At 41.2% G+C, this 14,286-nt stretch overlaps 1 protein-coding gene across 1 annotated transcript in view; it reads left to right on the top strand.

The window, feature by feature from the left end:
* FBXW8 (F-box and WD repeat domain containing 8) overlaps window positions 1–14,286 on the top strand; it is a 103,008-nt gene that overhangs the window by 56,953 nt on the left and 31,769 nt on the right. Inside the window, 2 exon segments of the mRNA XM_006188897.3 lie at window positions 5,353–5,549; window positions 8,492–8,698. Coding sequence (XP_006188959.3) covers window positions 5,353–5,549; window positions 8,492–8,698 — 404 coding nt within the window.

Raw genomic sequence — 14,286 nt, 5'->3', positions numbered from 1 at the left:
CCACAGGAGATACTCTGCAATTCAAGTAGTGACCAGTCTATGGCTTTCTAAACCATTAACTTATTTTAAATTTTATGGTGCATGAAAAAGATCAATGGGGAGGGTTAATACCAATTGTCTTTTTCCAAAACCAGTTCAGCAGTTATTTACCTTTCAAGCAATTAACATAATTACCATTATGCTAAAAAGTAATTTTGGAAAGTTCTGCCTTGAGCTCTTATGACTCCACCGGGACAGTTTTAGTTGGGACTTATCTTTTTGATGGAAGCCTAATTGCAATTTTGGCTTTGTGCGTGCAAACAGAAGCAGCTAATTGTTTAGGCAAATAGCAGATTAATTTAAATATGCATCCCTAATAAAACAAAAATGGTATCCATTATGGTCCTTGTTCCCATGACGAGGAATATAAATATTCTGTGCAAGTACCATTAGGCAGAGGTCTTAAGGATTGTCGACATTATTTCACAGTGGTAGCACTTTCCTGATATCGAGTAATCTTTACAAAAGCTAACATAAATCAGTTTAAACTCATTTAGATCCCATTTCCACTATGTGCAGTTTCATTACCACACTCTGGCTGGCCTCCTTTGGGAGGTGGGAGGGGTATGCTGCAAACTGGCATGGGTGCCCATCCACAGCTGCTGAGCAGGCTTTATGTCTCCTCAAAAGACTGGCCATCGTTACTCATGTCACCATTAATGACTGTTCCTGGGCTGCTGTGAACTCAGAGTTCCTGCAGCCCTGCTGCCGCTCGTCAAGGTGGAGGGTCCAGGGCCCAGAGAGCAGGTGGGACTGCCAAGCCCTACTCCTATCTACTTTATTGGGCCAGTGTCCCTCACTCATTGTGGTCTTCCAGGTTTTTCAAGAGACCCTTCGTTTTTCTTTTGTCTGCTTCCTTTTCATATTTCTCATGAATGGAACTAGCTCAGGATTAAACATCTTTTATCTGGCGATTGAGGTTTTGTCAGGGAGAGAGACAGACACCTGCTCTCCTTCCAGCTTTCCTGGTATGGGGGCAGACGGGCCGTTAGCTCTGGCTCTCAGCGCTGTGCCTGGTTCAGGGAGTGATGGCGATGACCTATCTGTTAAGTCAGTACCAAGGAACCACACGGAAGCTCCCTCCACATTTGCTAAGAAGTTTTCTCTGGCTTCACCTGGGCCTAGCACGCGGGATGCGGGTAGTAGACACCTTTTGAAGAGTCTCCTTTCTCTAAAGGCCCTCCCCAGTCCCTTTAGAGGTAGGCAGATTCATAGAATTTGAGCTGGCCTTTTGGCCTCAGTTGAATAGATAAGGATACGGGCCCCAGGCCTAAGGGCAGCTGATTCACGGTCTGGGCTGAGCCACTTGGGCTTCAGACTTTGTCTCAGTTGTGTGCTTGGAACAGAAGACCTTGTGAAGTGGGGAAGAGAGAAAGCTGCTTTGTTTTGAGGAGGAGAGAGAGAGGGATGCCCGGAGCTGCAGAGAGAAGCAGGGGCAAGGTACGTACACTGCCTTGGGGCCAAGTGTTTTCCTAGTTCATGGTCTGAGCTGATCCTTTTTAATGTCCAGCTATACTTCCTGCCCTTGGGTTCCATGAAATAGTCCTCCTCTTCAGTCTGTTTCCTTATGTATTTAAGCCAGTTGATTTATTTCTTACAACCAAATGTTCCCTTGCTAAAACATAAGACAGGCATTCAGTAAACCATGATTGATGTTCAGCTGAATTCACTCCATAGGAGATATAGCAGGGAAAGGACAGAATTCTTCCGCTCCAGAAGTCCACCCAATACCAAGTGTCAAATCCGTATTATTGCTGCATCTACAATATGATAAAACTTGGCCTTTCAAATGAATTTACATCATATTTTTAAAATCATCACCTGCTTAAGAAGGGAATTTATTTGGCTCTGACAGGCATTGGCTACTACTTCTTTAATATCATGTAATGCAGTTCAGCTTGAAATGTCTGCAAAAGTTAGCTGCTCCTTTGGGGGGGGGGTCTTTAAATAGTGTGACAACAGGACAAAAAGTTAAACTTATCCATTTTCCCACTGCACTTCGTGTGTATATCTGTTATATTTTTGTGACTCTACCTTGTCTCTCTCCAATGTGAATTTTGTGAGCACTGGGATCATATCCCTCCTGAATGCCCCCAAAAGAGATGCTTGGTGATGCCACTACTATGTAAACTCCACGCAGTCAGGGACTTTTTTGTTTATTTTGTGTTGTTCACTGCGGTTTCCCCAGTGCCTAGAACAGTGGCTGGTCCAGAGCAGAGGCTCAAAAAATACTTACTGAGTTGTGTTGTTGCACTGACTCCTTTTTGGCTAAATATTGATTGACGTGGATAATCACTACAATATTACGAAACATTCTTATAATTCAGGTATTTACTGTTCAGGCCCCTGCAGTTTTGAGGTTATAAAAGTAGCCATGATAACAACTCTATTAACTAATAAAATGACCTTTTATAAAATTACCTTTCAGTCAGACAGCCCTCCTGTTAGCTGCTGTGTTTGTTCCTCCTCACCTTGCCCAGGTATTTTGGGGTTAGATACCCAACAATACAGTTGCAAAGTGTAACCACAAATCTTGCAAAAGCTGCAGGATTTAATAATGTTACAAGTGATACGGGAAGAGCAGTGGAAGTGGTAATTACATGGGTAAATACAAATGGCTTTTAAATTTTTTCTCTTTAAAAGATAATTGCCTGCCTATGTAGAAATAACAATGTTATGTGGGGTTTACAACATATGTAGAGATAAAAAGTGTGGCAACAATAGCAGAGAGGCTGGCTGGGAGGGAGGACATGGAAGTTTGCTGCTGTAAAGTTCTTACACTCTACGTGATGTTGTGTGTTATCGCTTGAAGGTAGGCTGGTAAGTCACAGATGTATGTTAAACTCCTAAAGCAACCACTAAAATAAGAGTTTTGGCTAGTAAACCAATGGAGGAATTAAAATGAAGTAAATGCATAATTAATCCACATATTTAGTCCGGAAGAAGGCAGAAAAAGAGGGGAAAGGGGAGCAAAGAACAAACAGGACAAATAAAAAACAAGCAGCAAAATGGTGGATTAAACCCACCTTTACCAATAATCACATTAAAGATAAATAGTCTATAAACACCCCAATTAAAAGCAAGACCAATTATATGCTGTCTACAAGAAACCCATGTCAGGTATAAAGACAGGAGGCAAGGTGAAGGCATGCATACTAACACTAACTGAAGGCAAGCTGGAGTGGCTGTAGCAATATCAGACAAAGTAGATTTCAGAGCAAAGAGCATAACCAGGGATTGAGGGACATTGCGTATAATACAGGGTCAGTGCATCAAGCAGACATGACAATCCTAACTGTTAATGCACCTAAAAGTGACCTTGGAGGGCTGTGCAAATGATAGGGGCACTGATGATCTGACTGAGTTGTACACTTAATAGTTGAAGTAGAGAAAATTGACGAAGATCATGACATAACAGGCACCCAGAAGAGAAGGGTGTGCTCCTTAAATGGTTGGCACCCTAAATATATTTTCTAAAAAGCCCCTTTGTAGAATAGCTCTGCAACCTTGCAGTGTAGAGTATTTTATTGCATACAGTTCTGTTGGGGAAATGATGCCAACAAAACCAATACTTGATTAATAATGAAAAATGTGTTTATAGATAAACTCCATGTGTGCTTCGAGTGAGCTGTGGTTGAATAACTTCCACACTTGGCAGAACACAGGTTGAGTTTATGGCGATTACTCATTGAGCTCATAGTTATTTTATGCACTTGTAAATGCAGCCGCTCATCCTGCACTTTCTAGCTAAACTCTAGCCCAGCCTCATCACATACCAAGTGGCTTTGGACCAGTTACTGAACCTCATGGAGTTTCTGCTTCTTTTTTGTCAAACGAAAATAATGCTGATCCCCCAGGATGGAAGTCAGCACTGTAGGAGGGGAGACAGAGGAGCCAGAAGCTTTATGTAGTAGCAGTTGCTTTGCTGTTGTATTGTGATGCCTGTAAACAAATGCAATGCAGGAATATTAGGAAGAGGCACATCTTGGAATGTGCCTGGCTCCTCTCTAATGTGTAGAGCCATTGCATTTTCTGCAGCATATCTGTTTCTTCTGTGTCAGAATGGAAAGAATTTGCCAAAATATTTGCCAGAGGAACGTGTTGTGGAGCCTTTTGCAATCTGCTTGTCCCCCCAGTTTATCATAATTCTTAGAAGAGTACACTGTGTTTTACATCTGAAGCAACATTTAACTTGAGGAAAGCTCTTCTTTTGTTTGTAGTCACCTCCTTAGCCTACTGACAGTTTGAAAGCCTTGCAAAGCAGCCCAAATGTATTATTTTCTTCTGACTCGCTCTATTTAGTGCTGAATGACGCCTTATAGTAAAATCTAAGTTCGAAGCATTTACTGTTTAAAGACAAAGGACAAGGAAAGAAAGATAGGAAGAGGGGTTGCAAAGAGAAGAAAAGTGAAACTTGATCTGCTTTAGATAATAGGAAGTTATAGGAAATAGGACTGGACTTACGGGTGGGCGATAGCATTATTGATAGATTAAATATGCTCTATAACATAGCAGGCACTATAAAATATATAAAATAACGTCTCTCTCCAGCGTTTTGTATCATTTATCACCTTTAGTCTGCCCAACAGTCCTGTGTAGTAGGTAATGTTATCTTCAGTTCTGCAGATGAGAAAACAGGCTCTCAGCAATGAGCAACTTGCCCAAGGCCTTCGGCTAGCAAGCAGTGGAGCTGGATTTGAACTTAAACAACCATAGACTTATCTGTACACAATTTTTTTCAATGACTTTTGAAAAAAGTAGTTCTCTGTTGGTGGACATTTAGCTAACTTCTGATCTTCTGACATAATTTAAAACATTATAGTGACTCTCCTGTGTATGTTTGTAATTTGATAAAAGTTGTTGTATTGCCTCCAGAGTTGGGTGAAATAGTTTACATTCTTACCAAAAATTTAAGAGAGAACTTATTTCTCCACATCCTCAACAACAAAATGTTCTATGAAATTTTTTGCCTTTGTCAATTTGATGAAAAGTAGTACCTTATTATAGTTTTTATTTGTATTTTTCAGATTGTGACTTTTTACATTTGTCAGATGTTTATGTGTCAGTTGCATTTGTTTTTCTGTGAACAGCATTCTTATGTCCTTTGTTCACTTTTCAATTGCCTTTTCTTATTGAATCTTAGAAGCTCTTTATATAGTAAGGAAATCGGCCCTTTGTTATATGTGATGCAAATATATTTTTTACCAATTTATTATTTATCTTTTAAACTTTCTTTATATTTCAAGATTAGTTTGTAATTGTGCATATTAAGTGAATTTTTAATTGTTACCTGAATTATTTTTTTCTACATAGGATTTCTTAATATTTGGGATCTAAGGACTGGAAAGTATCCTATTCATCGTTTTGAGCATGATGCGAGAATACAAGCACTAGCTCTCAGCCAGGAAGATGCAACTGTTGCTACAGCTTCTGCTTTTGATGTCGTAATGTTATGCCCCAATGAGGAGGGATATTGGCAAATAACTGCAGAATTTGAAGTTCAGAAACTGGTGAGCAAAATTTTAGTCTGGTCATTTTATTTTTCATTCTTAGAATCTCTGGGTCTGATACAAACAAATAGTAATGATGTTGGAAGCACCCATTCACCAGGGCTCCTGTGGGCCTCATGTCCATAAATCTCAGCCTTTCGAAATAGGTGGTTTTATTTTCCCCACTTACCAAGAAGCCAGTAGAGGCTTAGATCAGTGAGTTGCTTGCCCCAGGTAAGAAGTTGTGATTTCAACCTTAGGGCTGACTTCAGAGCTAGAGTTTCTCATCACTGTCGTCCTCAGTCTCCTTCACATTAACAGGACATTCACTGCTGGAAATCTGAGATATATAAGTGAAAATGAGTTCAGTGGTACCATCCCAGCCCATGTGGAAAAGAAGCTTTCCATTCTACACTGTCTGCATTCCAAGATTGTCTCAGCTGGCATTAAGAGTAACTCTTGAGTGAAAGTAGATTTAAATCAGTGTCACCTTGGGAGCCGTGTTCCACAACATCCTGTGTGAAGCTAAGTCAGCCTTAAGAGTTCTTTACATAGAGCATATTCCCGAGTTCAGTGGTATCTGAGCCTCTACATTTGTATTGGGCTGGGGGAGTGATTTGTTAGTAAGAAGGAAAGGCTTAAATCTGTCCATGCTGAATTTGGATTTAATTTAAAGCAACCTTGGTTTTGGCCCTAGAATGAGAGTGAACAGAAAAGCCAATGCTGAATAGTAAATTGATGGCCTGACCTGGAACAAATCCTGTTCGTCTCCCTTGTCCCCTAGTGGAAAGTCTTGTTAGACATGAATAACCAAAAAGCCATGGCGTCACTGCTTCACCTGCCATAAGCTGCTTTCCCTTTTAGTGACCAGTCTCTGCAGTTCGGGTGTGGTGTTCCCCCCAAACGGCCTGATGCTGTCATCTCCTCCTGGGGTTTTATTAGAAAAAATGTGAAAATACCATATTTCTGTTTGTTCTCAAAACTACCTAGTGCTTGTTATTTGGTCTCCAACTAGAGAATACTGTAGGTCAATAATAACTATCTGAACTCAGTTAAGATCTGAGTCCCTCCAGAAAGTGCAAATCCGGCCTTGGCAGTAAGGTGGTATCCTGGCACAGGCAGGAAGCGTTTTCAGTTCCCAGTAAATGGCACAGCCACAGTCAGTCTGAGCCTCTTGGTCTGTCAGAAATCCAGCAGAAGGTGAAATTAAATGGCTAGACTGATCAGGCTGATTTTAGGAAAGTAAGAGATGGTTTTTAGCACGAGGGAGAGGACACACCAGCTGGTGCTCTAGGCATGTGTTGTGATACTTTCTATTTATGTTTTCTCACCCTGGATGAGGGCTTGCCACAGAACACACTCTCTGGAGAAGGCGCCCCTTCCCAGACTGCTGGGCCATCTTTGTCTTCCCCAGATAGGCTCCCTGAACCACAGTGGCAGCGTTCCCAGGTTTGTAATGCTGGCCTAGAACAGCCGTCCTTTGTGATGGGCCCCGGGCTGGGGACCTGGGGCCGTGGGGCCGCTGCTCACGCTGTCGGGCCTGAGGATTAGCGCAGTCACCCAGATGTTTACTCTCTCTCAGGCGCCTCTGGACGGTTCTCAGGATTCAGGCCTTTGAACTCGTTTGGCTTCTGGTCAGGGCAGTGCTGTCCTTTTACACTGTGGATTTTCATAATCGTGTGGGCGACTCCCCTCTGCTCTTGTACTCTCAGAATTTACTCCGCGAGGCGGACCCTGCGCTCGGGGGGAAGCGTGTCACTTAGGAATACAGAAAAGCAAGTTATTCCTAAAGGGAGCTCCTCACACCTGTGCGGATGAGAGAACGTGTTAGCAGTGATGCAGCTGGGAGGACTGTGGTGGCACAAAAATGCTCGCAGTGGCCTCCCTACCCTCGGATGACACTGAAACCAGGAGAAAGCAGATAACATAGATAGTTCTGACCTTTTAGCAACACATTTTTGGCTTCTGTACAAGTGTTAAAATGTGATTTTTTGTCATTTGGAACTGAGTGAACTTTATTTATTCTGTTTCTTGTGAAAAAAAGTAAAACTAACTTTTATTTTTGAATAGTTACTACAGCTTCATGGTTCAGAATTTAAAAGGCACAATAAGGTTTACAGGGCGAAATCCTCCTTCCACTCCACCCCACAACCTGTTTCCCTCCCCAAAGGCAGTCATTGTTAGATTTGTGCACGTTCCAGCCAAGGTTATCACAGGCTTCCTCTGCCCCACCTTTGCACACAGTAGCACACTGTGAATCCTGTTACCTTGTTTTCTTTTTTCCCCCAAATTTGTCTTAGAGAGGATCCTGTATGTATGAGTTTATAAAGAATGTCTTCAGGCTTTTTTCTATAGCCACGTGGTATAGAAAACGTAGAGATACTGTAAGTTATTTAATTAGTCCCTTAGTAATGCATGTTTAGGGTTTCTCAGTTTTTAGGTATGACCAAATAGTGCTACAGGAAATAACTTTGTATGCAACTGTTTTGCATAAATGTGAGTTTATTTGTAAATAAATTCCCAAAAGTGGCTTGCTGGGTCAGAGCATATGTGCATTTGACATTGTGATAAATGTTGCCAGATTTTCCTCTGTAGAAGTCAGACCAGATTACATCTCACCAACTGCAAGTGGGATCCATAAATGTGGTTGTTTGTCCCCCCTCCACTTCCAGCCCAGTATCTCATCAGACTGATTAATCTTTACTGATATGACAGATGAAAATGGCATCTTGGTGAATTTTCACTTTGTAGTTCTCCCTTTAGGAGTGTATTGTGTTTCTTTTATGACGAGCATCTTTTCGTATGTGTAAGAACTGTGTTTCACTTCCTGTGAACTGACCCTTGGTCCATTTTTTCTGTTGGGTTGCTGGTCTTCTCATGGATGTGTAGGAAGAATTTTTGACCAAGTCAGGATGAATTGTAGGCGAGATGTGAAGGACTAAACAACTCTTATTCTTTAACAGGTTGACTACCTTGAAATAGTTCCAGATACTGGAAGGTACCCTGTGGCGGTAGCCACTGCTGGAGATCTGGTATACCTGCTAAAAGCCGAGGACTCTGCCAGAACCCTCCATTATGTCTACGGCCAGCCTGTCACATGTCTAGATGTCTCAGCCAGCCAGGCTGCTTTCGGTGTGAAGAGTCTGGGATGGGTGTATGAAGGAAACAAGGTACAAAAATAGCAAGATGCACAATTAACAGAAAAGAACATGAATTTTATTTTTTAGAAGGCAGTTTAAAAATTAAATCTCTGTGATAATATATTTTAAAAGTTGTGTTCAGGCAATATATCAGCATGGTAAAAAAAAAAAATCGGGTACTTCAAAATCATATAAAATGAAAAGTAATTGTTTTCTTTCTCTTCCCTTCCTCCAGCCCTACTCCACAGAAGAAACTATTAACAGTTTTTTGGTATCCAAACTGGAAATTTTTAATGCATATGTATAGGTATATTTATACCCTAAAAATGTATCTTTGTAGAAATGAGAGGTATACATCTGTTTTGTGCCCATCGTTTTTTTTCAGCAGTGTACCTCGGAGAGCATTTTATGTCAGCTCCCTTTCCCTAGGATTCCAACAGTGCATACAACCCAGTCTGTTTAACCAGCCCCCTCACCGGTGGGCATTTAGGTTGCTTTCGCTGTTTGAGCTGTTATAGACAGTGCTGCAAAGCATGTTGCACCTTGAAAAAGTCCTTATGTAGTGTATCTCTAGGATAGATTCCTAACAATTATGTTGCTTGGTAGGAGGGTTGATGGACATTGCCAAACTGCCCTCTAAAAAGGTTGCATCAAAATTTACATTTTCATCCACAGTGTGTAAAATTGCCTCCAGTACTCCTTGAGCCAGAAACAAGGAGACAAGTTTTTAATTGAAATTCTTTGCGTGATGACTCAATTTTATCACGACTTAGTGTTTTACTATCCTGACTGTAGGCCAAGTACTTAGTCTTAAAGCTGACTTACAGAACTCTTTCTCTTCCAGTGGAATCAGAGGAGAGAGGGATAAAGTTTTGTTTTGTTTTGATTTTCCTCCAATTTGCCAGCTCTTGACCCTGCTGGCAGTGGGTGTAATCCCTGGGAAGGAACTCCTCTGAGCCAGCGGCTCCTCTGATGACATCCTCCTTCTAAGGAAGGAACCCTTGTCCACATAGCAGTGTTGTGAAACGGAAGAGAGCCAGGCTCTGGACGCACACTGCCAGCATTCCAGCTGCAACCCTACCACCTACTGCCCAATGTGACCTTAAACAGGTTGTGTTTAACCTTCTTTGTGCCTCAGTTTCCTCATTTGTAAAAGGGAGTTCCTAACAGTATCTACTTCATAAAATTGTAGAATTAAGTGAGAACAAATGTGTGAAGCTTTAAGTGTAGTGCCTGGCTCTAGGGTGTTAAAAACCATCACTGTGAGCTCCCTGTTCTTTCCACCACTCACAGTTTGAGTCTGGCCTCTGGTTGTGATTTTTACATCTTGTTTCCCCTATGTATAGACACCTGTAAGGCCAAATCTAGGTGTTCATGGGTTTTGCAACCTGGGTTCCAATTGTGTATTCTTCATCTAGGAAGATAGATAAAACCATAGAAGACACATGTGGCTTATTATAATCTCATTGTGAGAAGGGACTCCCTTTGTGCTCAAGTTGGCCTGCTTTGCTGGAGCGTGTACAGCATATCTTAGCTGGAAAGTCTATGATGATATAAGTCCTATGTTTTGTCTTCCCAGGGAGTGGGGGAAGGGGACAGTATTTGGTTTCCTAAGGCAGTTTCCTTTCTCAGTCTTTGAAAACACTTTTCCAATCCTCGGTGAGCTCAGTTGTTGAGAGAAGAGAGACTGCTTTCTAATTTTTCATCCATCGTACTTCCAAGTTTCAGTTATCTCATTTATTTCTCAAGTTCTCAGTGTAGCAAGATGATGGTTGTATTTAATACTAGCCTGGTTTAAATTTTTCATATTTTTAATACATTTTTCATCTGGCAGTTCCTATTTCTTTTGACTTATCTGCATCTGTTTCTATTGTGATACAATTGGAGTGGACATATTTGAGAAACCAGTTAAAGGGATTGCTCAGCACAAAATTCGACTGGGAGCATCCTTTAGCTACAGATATAAGTAGGCACTTTTTTGGATGCCTCTCAAAATTTCCAACCTAATTAAAAAAGCATTAATTATAAGAATCAGCTGATTCATACATTAATTTGATGAAAACTCCTTTGTAAAAAGTTATAGTCTCTCCAACAGCTTGTTAACAGATATTTTTCACTGATGTTTTAAAATTAAGAGTGGAAGTAAATTTGCTACAAGAATGTGTTTAAATATCTTTTTGAAATCTGACAGTAGCGTTTAGTCATCCAGATATTTTGTGAGTACACCCCAAACCTTCAAACACTCGTGTGGGTGGATGGGTTGTTGTTACTAGTGCCGGTGATAACTCTGCATTGACATGTTTCACCAACATGAACGCCACCCACTCGAACGTGAGGGAAGCCAAGCTTTAGCTATGAAACTTTCCTTATTTTTACAGAGGTGAGACTTCCCATCTGATTATGTTTAGTGGATTTCCTGCTTTCCTCAGAAAAGCCAACATTTCTGTGTGAATTAAACTGTGTCATGGGTGGCTCTGTGAGATTTTGGTAGCATCCTGCCACCCCATAATGTACTGTCATAATTCTCAAAGCCTCATGTGCAGGCTCAGTGTCACTTTGCTTATGAGTACCGCACTTTGGGTCTGTCTGTCTCCGGCCTGGCAGCTTGTGTTCCAGCACATTTTATTAGCTCAGTGTGAGCCTATTAGCAGTAGAATTTGCCTGAAGCTATGTACCCATGGGGGTTTGTGTCTGTGCCTCTGGCCTGTATGTCTAGGATTCAGATAAAGGCTTTATGAGAACACAGGTTGGGGTTATCTTCGTTTGTGCCTGATACAGAACTGGGGGTTAGCTCTAGTCCAGTAGTGATTAACTGTGATAAAATCAGACACTGAAATCCAAATGTTGATGCAGAATTTTAGTCAGGAACTGAAATTTCCGTGACCAGTAGACGTATTCCAGACGTTCTGTTTTTGTTTAGTTGGAGAATATCCTTGCACCATATGATGATCACATTAGCATTTTATAGGCACCACAGCTGAATGAGCATCAGTAATAATGGTTCACATTCATCTATTCATATATCTACTAGCCAGCCTGTCATGTGTTTGTCATGGGTAGTTACAGACCGCCAGTTGTGTTCTGGCATTGGAGCCTTAAAACAGCATTATGAGGGGAAGGTATAGCTCAAGTGGTAGAGCACATGCTTAGCATGCACGAGGTCCTAGGTTCAATCCCCAGTACCTCTTCTACCTCTTCTAAATGTAAATGAATAAATAAACCTTAATACCTCCCCCTCAAAAAAACAAAACAAAACAAAACAAACAAACAAACAAACAGCATTATGCACAGATTCAGCAAACTGGTACTTGTCAAGTAACCTAGCTCTGTTAATAAACAGAGTTTTATAAGGAAATGAACCAAGTAACTTACCTTTAGCGACCATTTGTCTATTTAATCTTAAGGAAAGGCTTCTGAATACAGCTGATTCACTCATTTCCAGCTTAGGTAGTAAGAATCAGAGAAAGAGTTAGTGCTGTGGTACATTTTGGTTTGCCTGTGGTGCAGGGATTCCCCAGACTTTTGGAATTTAGAGGCCAGAATTAGGGGCCACCCTTGGGTTTGCCAGCATCTTCTTTGGCCAAATAAAGTCATAGAAAGAAATGGCTATTATCAATTTTCACTCTTTTTTTAAAAGATCAGATGTTTAAACATCTTTTTTTAAAGGTAATTTTTTGACTGGGTAATGCATTCACCTAATTCAGAAGTCAAAAGATGGGAAAGGGAGGGTGTGCAGTGGAATGACTCCTGCTACTCTTTTCAACCTGCCACCCGGTTTCTCTGCCTGGAGCCAAATCAGTGTTGCCGGTTTCTCATGCATCCTTATGCTATGTAAGCAGAGTATCCATACATGCCCTCAATCCCCTCTTTGCAAAAAATATAAATGGTAAAATACTATATTATTGTTCTCCATGTTGCTTTTTCCTGCAACAAAATCTCTTGGAGATCATTTCATCGTTTCTTATGACAAAATAAAGAACTTCCTGATGGTTTTTTGTTTGTTTGTTTTGCAATTTTGTGATGTTGCACCTTGTGCACGTACCTTAAGTAATTCGGCTATCCCCCTACTGATGGGTGTTAGGTTGCTCCCAGTGTTTTGCTGTTGGGAATAATACTTGGTCCACATGAATATGTTTGTAGAATTAGTTCCTCCAAGGACACTTGCTGGGTCAGAGGGGTCTGTGCCTTCATCATTTTTATAGACACGGCCCTCTATAGGGCGTTTCTTGGAAAGTGGTAGATGGCAGTGCATCCCATTTTCCCAGCAGGTTCCTTACCATCTTTCCTCTCACGGACTTTACAGAAAGATCACAGCAAAATGAGGCCAGAAGGAATAAACAGATCTGTCTGGCCCTGACCTTCATTTAATTATTTTGTAGTTCTCTGCTTTGAGGATGAATGACCTCATCTAGCATCACAGGGCTTCACCTAGAATCAGTGCCTGGGCAAGTGCACAAGTCTTTTTTTAAAAGAAACATGGTTTACTTGCACAAAACTGATCAGTTCTGAGAGACTACAAATGCCCTTGAAATGGTTTCTGTGAGTGTGAAGCAAATGGTGAGAATTTGAATTGGTCCCTCTTATTATAGTGTGGAAATTGTCCCCCTAATTTATCAAGTCGTGTTCCTGCCCTGATTTTATATGGTTTATCTATCAATAAACATTGTGATACTTGATGGGAAAGAACCTGAGAGCCCTATCAGACCGCTGTTAGGGTGGAAAGAGCTACATACAACCCGCACCGCTAGGGGCCCCTTCTCACTTTGTGTTGTACCACTTGAGGGAAAGCCTGTGGTTCTTTTAAGAGAGTCGTCTGATCTGCCTCTTTTCTGTAAAATGAGGAGGGTTGGACATGTGACTGTCCAGCACCCACACTTCCTTGATTCTTTAAGTGATTAGGTGGTTTAAACTTTCTCCTTTCCCCGTGGAGTCGTGTTGAGCTGACCTACCACTGGAGGCAGACCCGTAGCAGAGGACTTCTGAAACGGGTTGAGGCATCCATTGCTCTACTGTTGCTTCTCTGATGGCATCTCCCAAGGGCCATACCTACTGCTGGCAGGAATGATTGGGCTGGAACTTGTTTAGTACTCCTTCATCAGCTCTTGTGTCTTGCTGGTGAGAAGGGCTGTTTTTGAAGTTCTTTTGCTTTTAGATGAAAATGGATTCTTAAGTTTTGACATTGCATCTTGGGTTCTCAGACTTCTGTGGCATAAATGATCTTACAAGTAGTCATTGCTAAGCAGCATACAATTGCAGAAGAAAACAAATGTAATAGCAATTACTGTGGCCTCACCTCTTCATCATGCCGCAGAGCAAAAAGATCAGTGTCAACTCTGTTAATGTGGCCCTCTGTGCCCAAATGTCCCTTTAAAATGTCTTTGTTTCATATTTCCTGAATCTGTCAAAAATACTTCCATCCATGAAAACGTTTTTATGATACCATATCATCTTTATTAATTCTTTTGCTGCCTCAATTAAATTTTGCTCTCAGAGGTGGAGGGTTAGAAGATAGAATTGCCTCATTTAAGAGCATTATGTTGGCGATGAGTCTCATACCTCATAAAGGAAGAGAGAGAACCACTTACAGCTCTTAGCATCATTCTATATATTTGGACATA

This window comes from Camelus ferus, chromosome 32 (assembly GCF_009834535.1).
Source record: "Camelus ferus isolate YT-003-E chromosome 32, BCGSAC_Cfer_1.0, whole genome shotgun sequence".
NCBI lineage: Eukaryota > Metazoa > Chordata > Mammalia > Artiodactyla > Camelidae > Camelus > Camelus ferus.
Note: the sequence above shows the minus strand (reverse complement) of the source record. Positions and strands in the feature narration are given on the sequence as shown.